We start from the raw sequence: 13,724 nt of genomic DNA, 5'->3' as shown, positions 1-13,724 counted from the left end.
ATTGAGGAGGGGAGACGAGGAGGAGGAGAGCCAAAATCCTACTGCAGCAGTTTGGTATTAACTGGCTTTGACATAAATTGCACGTGGCATAGACCATCTGGCTTAAGAAACCAGGCACAGCCCGGGCCGTCCTAGGATACTCTACTTCTTTCCGTGACTGACTGTAATCAGGGAGAAGCAGGCTTTAGCAGCAGAGATTTGCTGCAGGTACCAGTGCCAGCACACACAAAAAAGGCCGTGCTTGCTTTCAGGCACTGGGATATGGCCAACTTTAAAGAGAACTTTTTTGTAGAATATATGATGGTAGGCAGTAAATAATTGGTCTTGATTAAAAACAAGCAACAAAGCTGCATTCCTCTCCCTTGCAGGTGGGGGGGGGGGGAAGTGAGCAAATCTGAGCCTAAGGCTTGCCGATAAAAAGGTCGGCGGTTCAAATCCCCGCAACGGGGTGAGCTCCCGTTGCTCGGTCCCTGCTCTTGCCAACCTAGCAGTTCAAAAGCACGTCAAAGTGCAAATAGATAAATAGGTACCGCTCCAGCGGGAAGGTAAACGGTGTTTCTGTGCGCTGCTCTGGTTTCGCCAGAAGCGGCTTAGTCATGCTGGCCACATGATCCCAAAAAACTGTCTGTGGACAGACGCCGGCTCCCTCGGCCAGTACTATTTGTAAATGTAGATCTGAACTGTGAATGTGAAAGACCAGGAATGTTTTTCTCACTTGTACTTTCTGGGGAACACTGATGGGATTCTGCCACAGGATCCGGTGTGAACAGGATTGGTTGCGACTGAGTGACTTTAAGCAAGCCATTTCCTGGCCCGAGAAAAGCCCAGAACCCAACATCACTAGAATTTGTGCTCTCTCACCCATATAATTCATTTTGTTGACGTAGCTAATTAGCTACAGCAACTTTGGTATACTTTCAAAAACAAAAATACACCAGAGTTTAGCAAATGTCACGGTCTAATAAGCAAAATGCCTTGCTTATTACTGAAAACCTTGACAAATATATTAAAATGCCCGCCCTTTAATGTCTGGCAAATTAATGACTGATAAGTACATTTTAAAAAGCCCTGCCCTGAATCTTTGAGGTGCTGCAGACTTTCTTACTGCATGCTAGCACATTATTATTCTGCAGGCTGTCACACAGGATCATAGTGGATTTAGGATTTTACTCTAGGGCTCTGGGGCACATTATTCAGTGCACCACACTGCGTGTTTTACAGTGCAATATTATACATGCTTGTCAAAAGTAAGCCCTGTTAAGTTTAGTAGGGCCTGAGTCCTCAAAAAGGGGTGTTTTGTGGGTGTGGTGGGACAATGCAGGAGGAGACTTATCTCTATTCCAAACCGCATGCAGCTCAGTCAGATGACCTTGCAACTCTATTTTAAACATTTGTTTTCTCTTTGCCTAGTTTGGGTGACTCAGCCAGCAGAAGCCCTGCTGCTGAATGGAGTTTGTATTAGGTAGGGCTGTCGCAAGCAGTGTCTGAACGGAAATTGCTGATGCCCAGGAAAATCTGGATGTATGGCAACCCATGTTTGAATTTGGTGAGTCTGCCCTCCAAAAAGAAAAGAAAAAGTGGAACAATTTTATCCAAAAACTTGTTTTCCCCCCAGATTTTGGAAAAGAAAGCTCAACAACTTTTGTAGGGGTAAACTATGCAGACATAATTTACCCCAGCATAATTTTTATGCTGACTTTATATCATTTTGATTGCTCTGTAAGTAAACACATGTAAAATAAGCATTGCCATCAACCCAGAGGTGACATTAACCATGTTTGGTCCATTTCTGCTTGTTTGAAATGCCAAAGAATCTGTCAGATTTTGACTCCACCCGCCACCACCCCCTTCCCGGAATTTTCTTTTGTTAGTCACATTGTGAATGTGTCATGTGTGTGAGGATCTGCCTTTGTTTGCAAATCAACAAAAATGGTGGCATTTAATGGAAGCCAAAAATATTTGTGAAACGCATCCTTGTTTTGGAACAGCACTACCAAACATCTGTCACCCCAAAAATCCTTAAAACAGTCCTGTAAGGTGGGTCAGTAACATTACCCATGTGCTACAGAAGAAGGTCAGCGGCTAATAGGGGCACCCCAGTGTGTTCACATGAGGGGAGCACTGAACAGACAAACACCTGAATCATAGTGAAACATACTGAAAAGGCACCTGCTTTGGTATAAAAGAACATGGTCATAGCTTAGATTAGCTATAGTTTAGTGTGCCCAGAGTTCTTGCAGCACTATGATTTGGCAAAAAGGGAGACTGAATCATTTGATCCATCTTTTATGCTGCATGTGAGCTTATCTATAAGTTTTGTTTCTTCTTTTCTTCCCTACCTTTCTACTTCGAGAGTCTTTATTATCTCATATTTGACTGTAACCATGTAGCAAGAATCCATGCTAATGCTGCAAAAACTGATCATTAAAATTAATCTTTTTACCACAATGCCACAAAACGTTTATAGGGAATTTTGCACAATATTTGGCAACTTTAATTGAGGAAAGCATTGTTAGAATATATATATATATATATATATATATATGCTTTCGTAGATTTTCACGGGTACAGGAATGCAGGTTTTGGTGTCCTCGGGTGTCTTCCCGTGTAAAAGTTGGGGTGTCTAGGCGACGTTTCGACGAGGTCTCACTCGTCATCTTCAGGCTGGTGCTTTCGGCTTCTTGTTACTGGAACAGAGCAGGATCTCAGTGTTTGAGTTCCTATAAATACTGTTGAGGAGGTGTGGTGTATAGCCTCCAATGTTCTGGGCAGAGAGGAGGTTCCCAGGCTAGTGTGCCTTTTCTTCTTTTGTTCCTTAATTACTTGAGGGATATCTTGAGTGATTTCTTGAGTGATTTCCTGAATCCCACTTAGGTGGGTCATTAGGTGTGGATTAGTTGCTAAAGCCTTCGTGTCTTGAACTCTTGAACTTTGTGAAGAGTTTTTCTGAGAAGATGGCTGTACTGCACTTGGTTGTGCTCTGGCTTGGCTTCGTGTATAGGGGCGAGCTGTGGTTTTGTGGCCTGTGCCAGCCAAATCTGTGTAGGGATTGCAGGGGGGTGCAGCATCCGGAGGTGCCACCCTGGTTTGGCTACTGGATGGTGTCTGTAATTTATCTGTGGAGAGGGTCTGGGTTTGGGTCTGGTGTGGTTGATTGGTGATGGCGTTCTGTGTGCCTCTGGATCTGGTGTCAGATTTTGTGGGGAGGGCTAATTTCCAGATGTCTGGCAAGCGGGATGTGTCGTCACGCTTGTTCATGTTGTGAGGGTGTTTCTCTATCTCTTTTCCAACACATGAAAGAAACAGGACACGAAATTAATTTTGCAGATTCCAAATTGCTCTTTAACATGGAACATCACCACAAGAGAATAATCATGGAAGCCATCGAGATAGAGAAACACCCTCACAACATGAACAAGCGTGACGACACATCCCGCTTGCCAGACATCTGGAAATTAGCCCTCCCCACAAAATCTGACACCAGATCCAGAGGCACACAGAACGCCATCACCAATCAACCACACCAGACCCAAACCCAGACCCTCTCCACAGATAAATTACAGACACCATCCAGTAGCCAAACCAGGGTGGCACCTCCGGATGCTGCACCCCCCTGCAATCCCTACACAGATTTGGCTGGCACAGGCCACAAAACCACAGCTCGCCCCTATACACGAAGCCAAGCCAGAGCACAACCAAGTGCAGTACAGCCATCTTCTCAGAAAAACTCTTCACAAAGTTCAAGAGTTCAAGACACGAAGGCTTTAGCAACTAATCCACACCTAATGACCCACCTAAGTGGGATTCAGGAAATCACTCAAGAAATCACTCAAGATATCCCTCAAGTAATTAAGGAACAAAAGAAGAAAAGGCACACTAGCCTGGGAACCTCCTCTCTGCCCAGAACATTGGAGGCTATACACCACACCTCCTCAACAGTATTTATAGGAACTCAAACACTGAGATCCTGCTCTGTTCCAGTAACAAGAAGCCGAAAGCACCAGCCTGAAGATGACGAGTGAGACCTCGTCGAAACGTCGCCTAGACACCCCAACTTTTACACGGGAAGACACCCGAGGACACCAAAACCTGCATATATATATATATATATATATATATATATATATTCTAAACTCAATTTGACTTAGCGCTGATGAGCATTACAACACATGAAAGGGAGCAGAAATTAGTCTCCTGCTAGCTGGCTATTTGAAGGGCTGGTCTGGAACTTCCTCATTAAGAAACAGGAAAGAACCTAGCAATTTTCCATAACCGGATTGCTCTAAAACTACCTAAAGCAAGATAATGTGGTAAGCTTGTCTTTATCTCTTTGCTTCCCCTTGGCATTTTAGTTCCACTTCAGATCCCCATTCTTTGAAGATGCTATCTAGCTAGTTAGAAAGAGGCACAAGGACTCTGAATCATGATATGTATAGTCTAAGCACTTAACTAAGGAAATGTGCTGCCTGACACAGACCAAGAGGGCCATGACAGGCTAAAGGAATTTCCAGCTACAGAATTCCTTGCTCTACTGCATCTATTGTCTTAAAATTTCCAGAAATGGGACAGAAGCTTCGTTTACAGATTTCATAACCACACACCTGCGATCATGCAGATGATAAATGCCAGGTATCTAAATACTTTATCAGTGGGGGCACTATTCAAAGAGTATTTTTGTGAAATGATGCCAGCCTGCCCAAGCATTCTTCAGTCTTGCCTCAAAAAACATAGAAACCGACTTAACATTAAAATATTTATTTGCTAGTCAAATACTGGGCCCCAAATCTCTTCTCCCAGATATTTGTCCTTTTTATCCAACACTGTAGTACATAAAAACTATTTTTCCCTTTGACATTTACATTGAGCCCTCCATTCCCCAATCACCTGTTTTTCTCAAGTGTCCTTCACTTCGCTTAAGAGATTGGTATCATTTGGGATCTCTACTCATGTATTTTATATTACTACTCTAAGTTAGCAGATTTTTCAGTTTGGCTGCGTTCCATTTTAAGGCAGTGTTTGACATTACAAAAAGTACTAAATTAGGAAGCATGAATTTGTGATTCATGTATATCATTATCTCCCTTTAGGTGCCTCCATTATACACCTTTAGGCACCAGGTGAAAATGTTCCTCTTTAACCATGCCTTGGGCTGACTGGCATCCAATGCCCTTTTAAAATGTGTTGTAGAAGGGAGGATTACTGGGTTGTCATTGTTTTTATTTGTATTATATATTTTATGTTTTTTTATATTGTGCTTTTATGTTGTGAACCACCCTGAGATCTACAGGTATAGGACAGTATATAAATTTGATAAATAAATGAATACATATGATGTTAAGTGGAGAACTCATATAGCTTACTGTGGGGGAGATATACTTTTTTTGCTTTGCTTTCCACAGAAAGTGCTTCCTCTGTTGTTGCTTGTTTGTAAGGTACAAATCTGCCCCTGAACAGCACTCCTCTTTGGTTAGCTTACTAGATAAATATATATATCTATAACAATTTATCTATCTGTTTTTCTCTCTATATATACACACACAAACCCCAAAAACCTGTATGGTTTTTCTATCTCACCGCTTTTAAACCATAGATTCCATAGCTGTTGGTAATCACATTCTTCTTGACCAATAACATTCTCTTTGGCTAGTAATCTCTCTTAAATCGTATCATTAACTTCACAAACACATCTGTCTTGCAGCATTTCCAAATGTCTTAGACACTTCATTTAATTTTATCTGATCAGCTACATCTACTGATACAGCCTCATCTTGCCTTAGTATTCTGTTATGTAATGTAAAACATACCACAATAAATACTTGACTTGGGGGGTTTAGTGTTCGGTTTAAACGTTTTGTAAAACACTGCATGCCCCCCACCCCTGCCCTTCATGTCTTTGGGACTGCAACAGATTTATCAAGAAATAACATGCACCCCTCTAGCAGTCACCGAGAACTTTAAACTCTAGCTGTTTCTAGAAAGTAATCTCATTAGCTAGAAATCATGAATAATTTTCCATATGTTGCTGCCAACCCTTCGCTGCACTATACTCAACCGTTTTCTATAATATACAGTTCCGTTTTCTCTTTCACCATCCTACAAAAACAACAAGCAAGCTCCATGCAGCCTAACAAGTAACAGGCTGCAGAAATAAAAATTAAAAATGCAGTTGAAACTCCACCTTAATTATATTGAAAGCAAAAGGTCAAGTGTGCAGCATGGCTCCATCCCATAATATCCTTTAAACCTTTATTAATCATTGTATTATCACAGGGGATTATATCTTGTTTCCACTCAAACTAACAGTTTCAGTGGTGGGAAAGGCTTCCAGATTCCTTCACAGTGAAACTCACCTACTCCCTCCTTCTTTGTCAAATGTCACAAAGCTTTCACTGCCACAAAATGAAAGACTCTGTGAGGTGTGAATTGAACATGAGAGAAACAGAATTTTCCTGTTGCTTCCTTGGTTTTTGGCTGCATGGGGTTATGAGCCCAGAATTGGAATCCAAAAGGGTGCTTTAGGTACAGCCAAGGGCTTGTACCTGCTCATGAATTCATTAAAGACCCATTCATAGCATAAGCTATCTTGAACCTTGGTTTGCCCTGTGTTTGGCAGTGTGTGCACTTATTTGAAATTCTGGAGTTGAAAGCCCTCTTGGGCATATAGAATTAGTTGTGCAGCGATTTGGAAATTGTTTAAAATCTCCCGTTAGGTCCAATCACTTTCTCTACTGTGCTACATATTGCACACCAGGACTGTCGGAACAGGGCTGGGAGTTATGGGACAAAACAAAAGAAAAATTAAAAATCCAGGGTGCAACACACTTTTAAACCAACTTTCTACTTCTTTTCCTGTTACACATTGTTATCCATCTTATTTAGTATTTCAGTATTTATAACGGAACTTGTTTATTCTAATAGTTCTGATTTTTCAATATGATTTTGCAAATATCCTTTAAACACCTTCCAGTCCTTGTCTATCTTCTCTTTTGGTGGGAAAAGGAAGTATGTGTGGGATTGAGTGTGTGTATGTATGAATATTTTTAAGGACTGTATGAAATGTATGTTTGTCTGTATATTCGCAATATGTATGTATTAATGTTGAATTATTTTAATTAAAAAAAAATCCAGGGTGTAAGAAATGGAACTCTGTAAGAACAGGCAATAAAAGACATCAAAAGAAAACTCTGTATGTTTCTTGAACCATGTAGGTCCTGAGCAGTCAGGATACAAATGCCTTATCTCCTGCTCTGAAGGGTAGAACCAATGGATTCAAGGTACAAGAAAGGAGATTCCAACTGAGCATATGGAAAAACTTTCTGACGGTAAGAGCTATTTGACAGCAGAACCATCTCCCGGTGAGGTTGAGGACTCTTCTTCCTTGGAGGTTTCTAAACAGAGGTTGGATGGCCATCTGTCATGGATGCTTTAGCTGAGATTCCTGCATTGCAGGGGGTTGGACTAGATGACCCTTGGGTCCCTTCCAACTCTAGGATTCTATGCTTCTATGATCTCCTGCACCACTGGCACTCTACAAGTCTGGCTGATTGAGCTCTGTCCTTCAAGGTCAGCATCTAGATTGTAGTGCAGTCTTTCTCAACCTTGGGTCCCCATGTGTTGTTGGGCTACAACTCCCATCATCCCTAGCAACCAGGACCAGTGGTCAGGGATGATGGGAGTTGTAGCCCAACAACATATGGGGACCTGAGGCTGAGAAAGGCCCTTGTAGTGCTAACTTACAGAGAGTAAAACTTGGCTATGTAGCTACAAACCAAACCCTCATATGTGCACATGATTATTTAATTGTACCAGTTCTATGCTCACTGTAACTTGTGGCTTTGTTGGATATAAACAGGCAAGAGACCAGTTCAGGTAGAAGCATCCAGGTATAAACCGAAGAACATAAGCACACACTGAGGTGCGCATCTTTCTGTTTTCAAAACCACTGTCTGGATATGGCCTGAAAAGCACAGCTTACTCCACAAAGGAAATATTTTGGAAGTATACTTCCTTTTCCTCTTCTCTTGAGATGCCCTTCCTTCTAAGCAATCAAAAGCTTGTAACGAATGAGTTCTCTGATCTTCTAACTCTTGTTTCGCAACTGAGAGTCAAACTGTTAACTTGGATTTAACATCGTCGTATAAACAGCAAGCTGACTGAATGGAAGAATCTGAAGAGCCAGATTAAATGTCCTTGATATAAAAAATAAATTGCTGACAAGGAACCCTGTAAAATGTTGCTAAAGACTGTTGCCAGAAATGTCATCGTAAATCAGACAGGTTCTTAGAAACAGCTCCGTAGCTAACCTAGGTGATGATACAAAAAACAGCCTATTGTTACCGAAAGAGGATTGTATGACACCGCTTGACATTCCATCATACCTCTTACCTGGCCTACAATCAAGATTCTAATATTGTTCTCTGCCTCCCCCATTTTTCTTTTGCTTGAGGAAGACTAAAACCACTTCATTTTACAGGGATGATGTACACAAGGCACAAGACATTAGCCATGCTGAAGGCTAACAGTGTCAAGAAACAGGGAAGGAAAGGCAGTGAGAGCTGGATTTTCCTTTCTCTAGAGACGATTCCACTGCAACCTACAGCCTCTAGTAGTTGTTATGCAAAAGCAGGACAGACATAAGAGCTGGCTAGACTGGGCTAAATGGCAGCCTTGTGTATGATCACAGAGTTGGAGGAGACTAATACAGCTCCCTTCTGTGAGGCAGGGCTATCCACCTATCACCTCTTCCCCCAAATAAATACCGGTACATGGGATCTGAATCAGAGATGAAACAAAGGCCAAGTATCTTTTGACGTGTTACCTCCTTCACATGGAGGTGGAAGCATCAGTTGCAACACCTCAGTATAGTTCAATCACTTCCCCATGGACCCTACTTTTTTCACCACACCTATATTACAAAATAAAGATGAGAAAATGTTACATTCGCAGTCTCCTCTAATGATCCCTATGGGGGGGGGGAATCTTGTTTTTTTTTCCTGGGTTAAAAACTGTTGAGGTTTCAGAAAACTTAGAAAAACAAAATTGATTTAATTGTTGAAAGAGGTTCGCCCCTCCTTTTAAACTTCCTCCCTGCAGACTCAGTGTACCAAGCCTGGTTACTTCCTGAATGAATACAGGCTGCTTTTTATATATGTAACCTAAAACTCTTTGGCATAGTTACAGAACTTAAGAGAAAAAAGGGGCTAGAAGCTACTACTTCCCTAAGCATTGCCGCAGCACTTTAATTTCTAAAGAAAAAAAAAATCTTTCCTCCCTCTGACACCCCCCCCACTTGCGCACACACACGCACACACACGGACACACACACCACACATCACACCATGGAAAGACTAGCTGACTGTTTTCCTAGCCCTTCCCAGTTTTCTTTGAAGACTGTGTAAGGCCCATAATGAATCCGTTTCTTCATGCCCTAGTTCAGCTTGCCCTGCTGGCTTTTAACTCAAATAGTAATTGAACTTAGAAGGAGACCACTGTGGATGAGATGGAACCTGTTTCTTTCATTCCAAAGCAGCCTTCCTTCCTGACCATAGCTCCTATCATTTCTCCTAATAAATCTGAATCATCGTTGCTGTGCCCACAGGTATCTAACAGGCCACAGTCACAATGAGCAGGGAATAGGATGCAGGATTACATGGGCCCTTGGTCTCACCCAGAAAGGGCCTTTATGTTCTCAATTCCTGACTTAACAGAGCAGTATTACTTCAGTTCAGCCAGGCTCTAGATGCAATTTCATTGCTCCACTAATTCCACTTATAAGATCTGATTCCCCAATATTTTGTTGGTAGGGGATGCCAGGTAGGGGGATAATCACAGGCAGACTCAACTCTCTTGTGATTTTCATGGACCTGGGATGTGATCAGTTTTTGCTTGGTCTGTTCTCCATGCCTTCCTATAAGAGACTTCTACATGTGCATTAATAGGCACTTTGCACTAGTGGAATAGGGCTGTTGCCTTGAAGCCTTACTAATGGGCTTCCTAGAGGCTTCTGTTGGCCACTATTGGGAAACAAGATGATAAGACTTGATGGACCTGAGATCTGATTCAGAGCAGCAGGGCTCTTTTGACATACAAATGTAAACAGAAGTTGTGTGAAATAGCAGTATGGGAACATTGAGCTCAGGTGATGCTATACCAATCAACTCTTCGAAGATACTTCATTAGGATGAATTTAGCCAAGTTGTGATTTGCTTTTGTATCATTTTAAAACAGACTAGATGCCAATACCACATTTAAAATGTAATTTTATCCTTTTTTATATGAGACATGAGAGCCATAGAACCATTTTTAAAATAAAAATATATCTTCAACAACTAATTTATCATGACTACAAGGAATTATTACAGTAAAATAAAACCATTTATATTTTTCTTCTATAGACATATCATTCCCCCACTCTATCTAGGCATTCATTTATTCTCATTTTAACTTCACCTTTGATGTAAGAAGACTGCACACAAGAGTTGTGTGGGCTTAGCTTCAAATCCTGCTTTCGTCATCAGTTTATTTTTTAAAATGCTAGACAAAACAGGATTTGAATTATTTAAAAGAATACTGAATCACTTCAAGTTTGTAGGCCTCTCTGCCTGTTTTATTACCTACAGGAACACAGACATAAACAAATAGTTCCCAGAAAAGTAGTGTACTTAAAAAAGCAAAACAAAAACACCATTGTTTATTTGCCGGCAGCTTACTAATATCTCCCACTTTTAACTTTTGTTTTCAGGATGCGTTCTACAAAACTGTGAAAACACATTCTAAATATATGTAGGGGTTTTCTGAAGTTGAACATATTTTTCCTAAATCGTAAATCACAATCTAGCATTTTAATAATTATAAAGTCAAATCATCCATACAGTCACTGTGGCCATTATTTCATCCAGCAGGATGAAATTTACATTTAATAATAACGTGGCTTAACGAAATGTAAGAGCCTAGGTCAGCAGCATCAGACTTGCTGGACAGCAATCAAGGGCCAGATGCATTGCCACTTTCCTCCACCTGCATCATTAAAATAAATACTGGGGAAATGAGGTAAAAGTGGTCAAAGGCACGAGTCTCTGCAATGACAGGTGGATCTTGTCCACCTGACTCATCATCAGCGACTTTCTCCCTGCTTATCTGCTAAATATGAAAACACACACAACACACACACATGGCCATATTTCAACATTCCACTCCTGCTATATCACTGCCCCAAAGAGGGAAAAATGAATGGTCCTGTGCCAAGTGATGCTGCCTAGATTCTGATCAAATCCCCTTGCTTCCATGGCCATCTCTGCTGAAGTGAAGCATGCCTGAGGCATGTTCCCTACACCATAACAGTGTACCCTCCCACCACCTTGGTTGCTGCCATCATCACTGTCACATACATAACAGTGTAGGAGATTGTCTCTCTTGTGGTTATAATGCGCCAACTGTCTCATCTGATGTCCTACCAAAGTTTTATAACTTCCTTCCTCTATCCTTGCATCACAAGAATTTTTTGGCATGAATCATAGCCACGCAGGGAAATATGGAGGCTGATGCCAAATGTTGTTGCTTTTGTTGATGAAGTGGTAGCTAAAAGTTCACGGTCACGGAAACAAAAGCAGCCCTTGGTCCTTGTTGAAGAGAGGGGAGCGGGAAGACTCATGTAGGTCAGCAATGTTGGCGGCACAAAGCAACAACATGAGATATTTTATTCTTGACAAGTAATTTCAGTAGTATGGCTTCAGATGTCTTGCAACTGGGATGTTTTATTATTGTAGGAAATAGGAATATTTTAGCAGGCAGAAACAAAAAGCCTGTTATGACAGCGGAACTGAAAAGTCAGATAATTTTAATTGACAGCAATCACAAGCAGTCCTCAACTTAATAGTAACATCAACTTCACTTGCAGGTGTAATAAAATACTACATATCACATTCCCCGTTGCTAACAAGGTCTGCCATTTTCCAATAGGAAATAAGTTGTTTATTTGGAGTTATCTTTTTATCCCCTACAAAACGAAGTTGATTTCTAACTCGTGTTTATACATATAGGCTCCTGAATTACTTGTAGCAGTGCCTTAGCTGAGATCAGCCTTAACACACTTATTTAAAAAATATAATCATTAGGCAAAGGCAAGAGAATGTTTGTTTGTATGCTTATTTTTGAAAATGTAGAAAGGCACAATACTTTGTCTGATTGAGGCCTACCTTGTCTTCAACTCTGTTCAGCCGGGAACCAATTGTATTAGTCCCTCGGTCTTTGTTTTTTTCTGTATAGAAAGGAACATTTTTAGATGAATATCAGTGTTACAATAGTATAGAATGAAACCATGTGACTGCATTTAACTAGCCTACCAGAGCTACTTAATTGAACGCTGCTGACAGATGGATAATTTTATTACATTAAGAGCAGCTTTTTCATAGTATTGACCCAAGCCTTCCCTTTTAATGGCTTCGAGTATGGAGTGCTTTCTGCCTTCATACTACGCTTTAAATCATCAGAAAAAATAAAACTACATTCAATTTAGCAAATGTCAATTAAATTAAAGAATAATGTAGCTTTAAAAAAAAGTACTACAACAGGAGCTGGCAACAGCACAGACCCTGATATGTATTTGTACGCTTATAGGTAATCACAATGTACAACTTTGATTTGGTCCTCTGAATAATCCTTGATATTATGTGTCTCTCATTAAATATGAACAATGGTTACCAATTTGCTTACAATGGAAGCATACACATAGCCTGGCTTCAGTTATAGAAGGCAAGGAATAATGAACACAAGCCGTTTAGTGGATGGGTCCAGGAATGCCCTAGGTGCAGTTGTTACAACACTCACTCACTAGCAAATATTCCTGTGTGCTAAAATATATACACATATCATTTATTCAGTGACTAGAGAGTGAAACAATTTCCCAATTCTCTTGCACATTTCATATTTGAAATTAGGTATAAGTGTCTAGGGGGGCAACAGAATGGAGCCAGCACCCTGGAGGAAGCATCACTGCTGCTTATTAGGGCTGTCTTCAGTGGGCAACGAGGCTAAGGCAGTGTGGGCTCACTGGCGGAGCCAGCCGAAGCTCCTAGCAGTGTGTCCACACCACCCCAACCTTGCAGCTACCCTGCCCCACCCTGTGCCAACAGTGGCAAAAGCCAATGCTACAGCACTGCCCCATCCAGAGTCTGCCATGAGTGGATAGCACTGGACTGAAACACTGAAACCTGGTGTGTGGCGTGATAGGAGCAAGTTTATTTTCTCCCTCCTTTCAGCTAAGAATCGGGGCAATGTGAGGGATTTATCAGCCCATCAGCAGCATGGTGACATAGCCAAATCTAATTGGCTGTATGCTACTGGAAAGCCATCATGTTCACTGCATGATCCCTGATTAGCTGGGCTCAAACAGCAAAGAAGAAGTCTTTAAGTGAAAAGAAAACCATCTAAGCAACAGCAGATCAGGTACACAACAGCTTTGAACAAGTCCCAAAATTGTGTGAAGGAGTGGATGATAGAGTTATATTTTATGCACCTCTTCTTGTGAATCAAGAACCTAATGATAGAAGATTCTGCACAGCATTAATTATGTTCTAGATATTTTCTAGCCTAACATTTTAATTGTATTGCAGCCTGCACAAAGTTGTTGGGCTTGCTGACAGTGCTGCCTGGTTTTCCAAGTAAGGTCAGGCATTTGACCTTTTCGTTTTCAGTTCTTAACAAGATATATATCAAACAAAACATTA

General features: G+C 41.1%; 1 protein-coding gene across 9 annotated transcripts in view; it reads right to left on the bottom strand.

The window, feature by feature from the left end:
• Window positions 1–13,724, bottom strand: part of KCNQ1 (potassium voltage-gated channel subfamily Q member 1) — a 332,458-nt gene that overhangs the window by 67,289 nt on the left and 251,445 nt on the right. For all 9 annotated transcript variants that reach the window (XM_083425015.1, XM_083425014.1, XM_083425010.1 and 6 more), the window contains one exon: window positions 12,195–12,256. In XM_083425015.1, coding sequence (XP_083281141.1) covers window positions 12,195–12,256 — 62 coding nt within the window. The remainder of the gene's footprint in view (window positions 1–12,194; window positions 12,257–13,724) is intronic.

Source organism: Podarcis tiliguerta, assembly GCF_965153285.1.
Source record: "Podarcis tiliguerta genome assembly, chromosome: 1".
Classification (NCBI taxonomy): domain Eukaryota; kingdom Metazoa; phylum Chordata; class Lepidosauria; order Squamata; family Lacertidae; genus Podarcis; species Podarcis tiliguerta.
The sequence above is the reverse complement of the archived record's forward strand: the minus strand, read 5'-3'. Positions and strand labels throughout refer to the sequence as shown.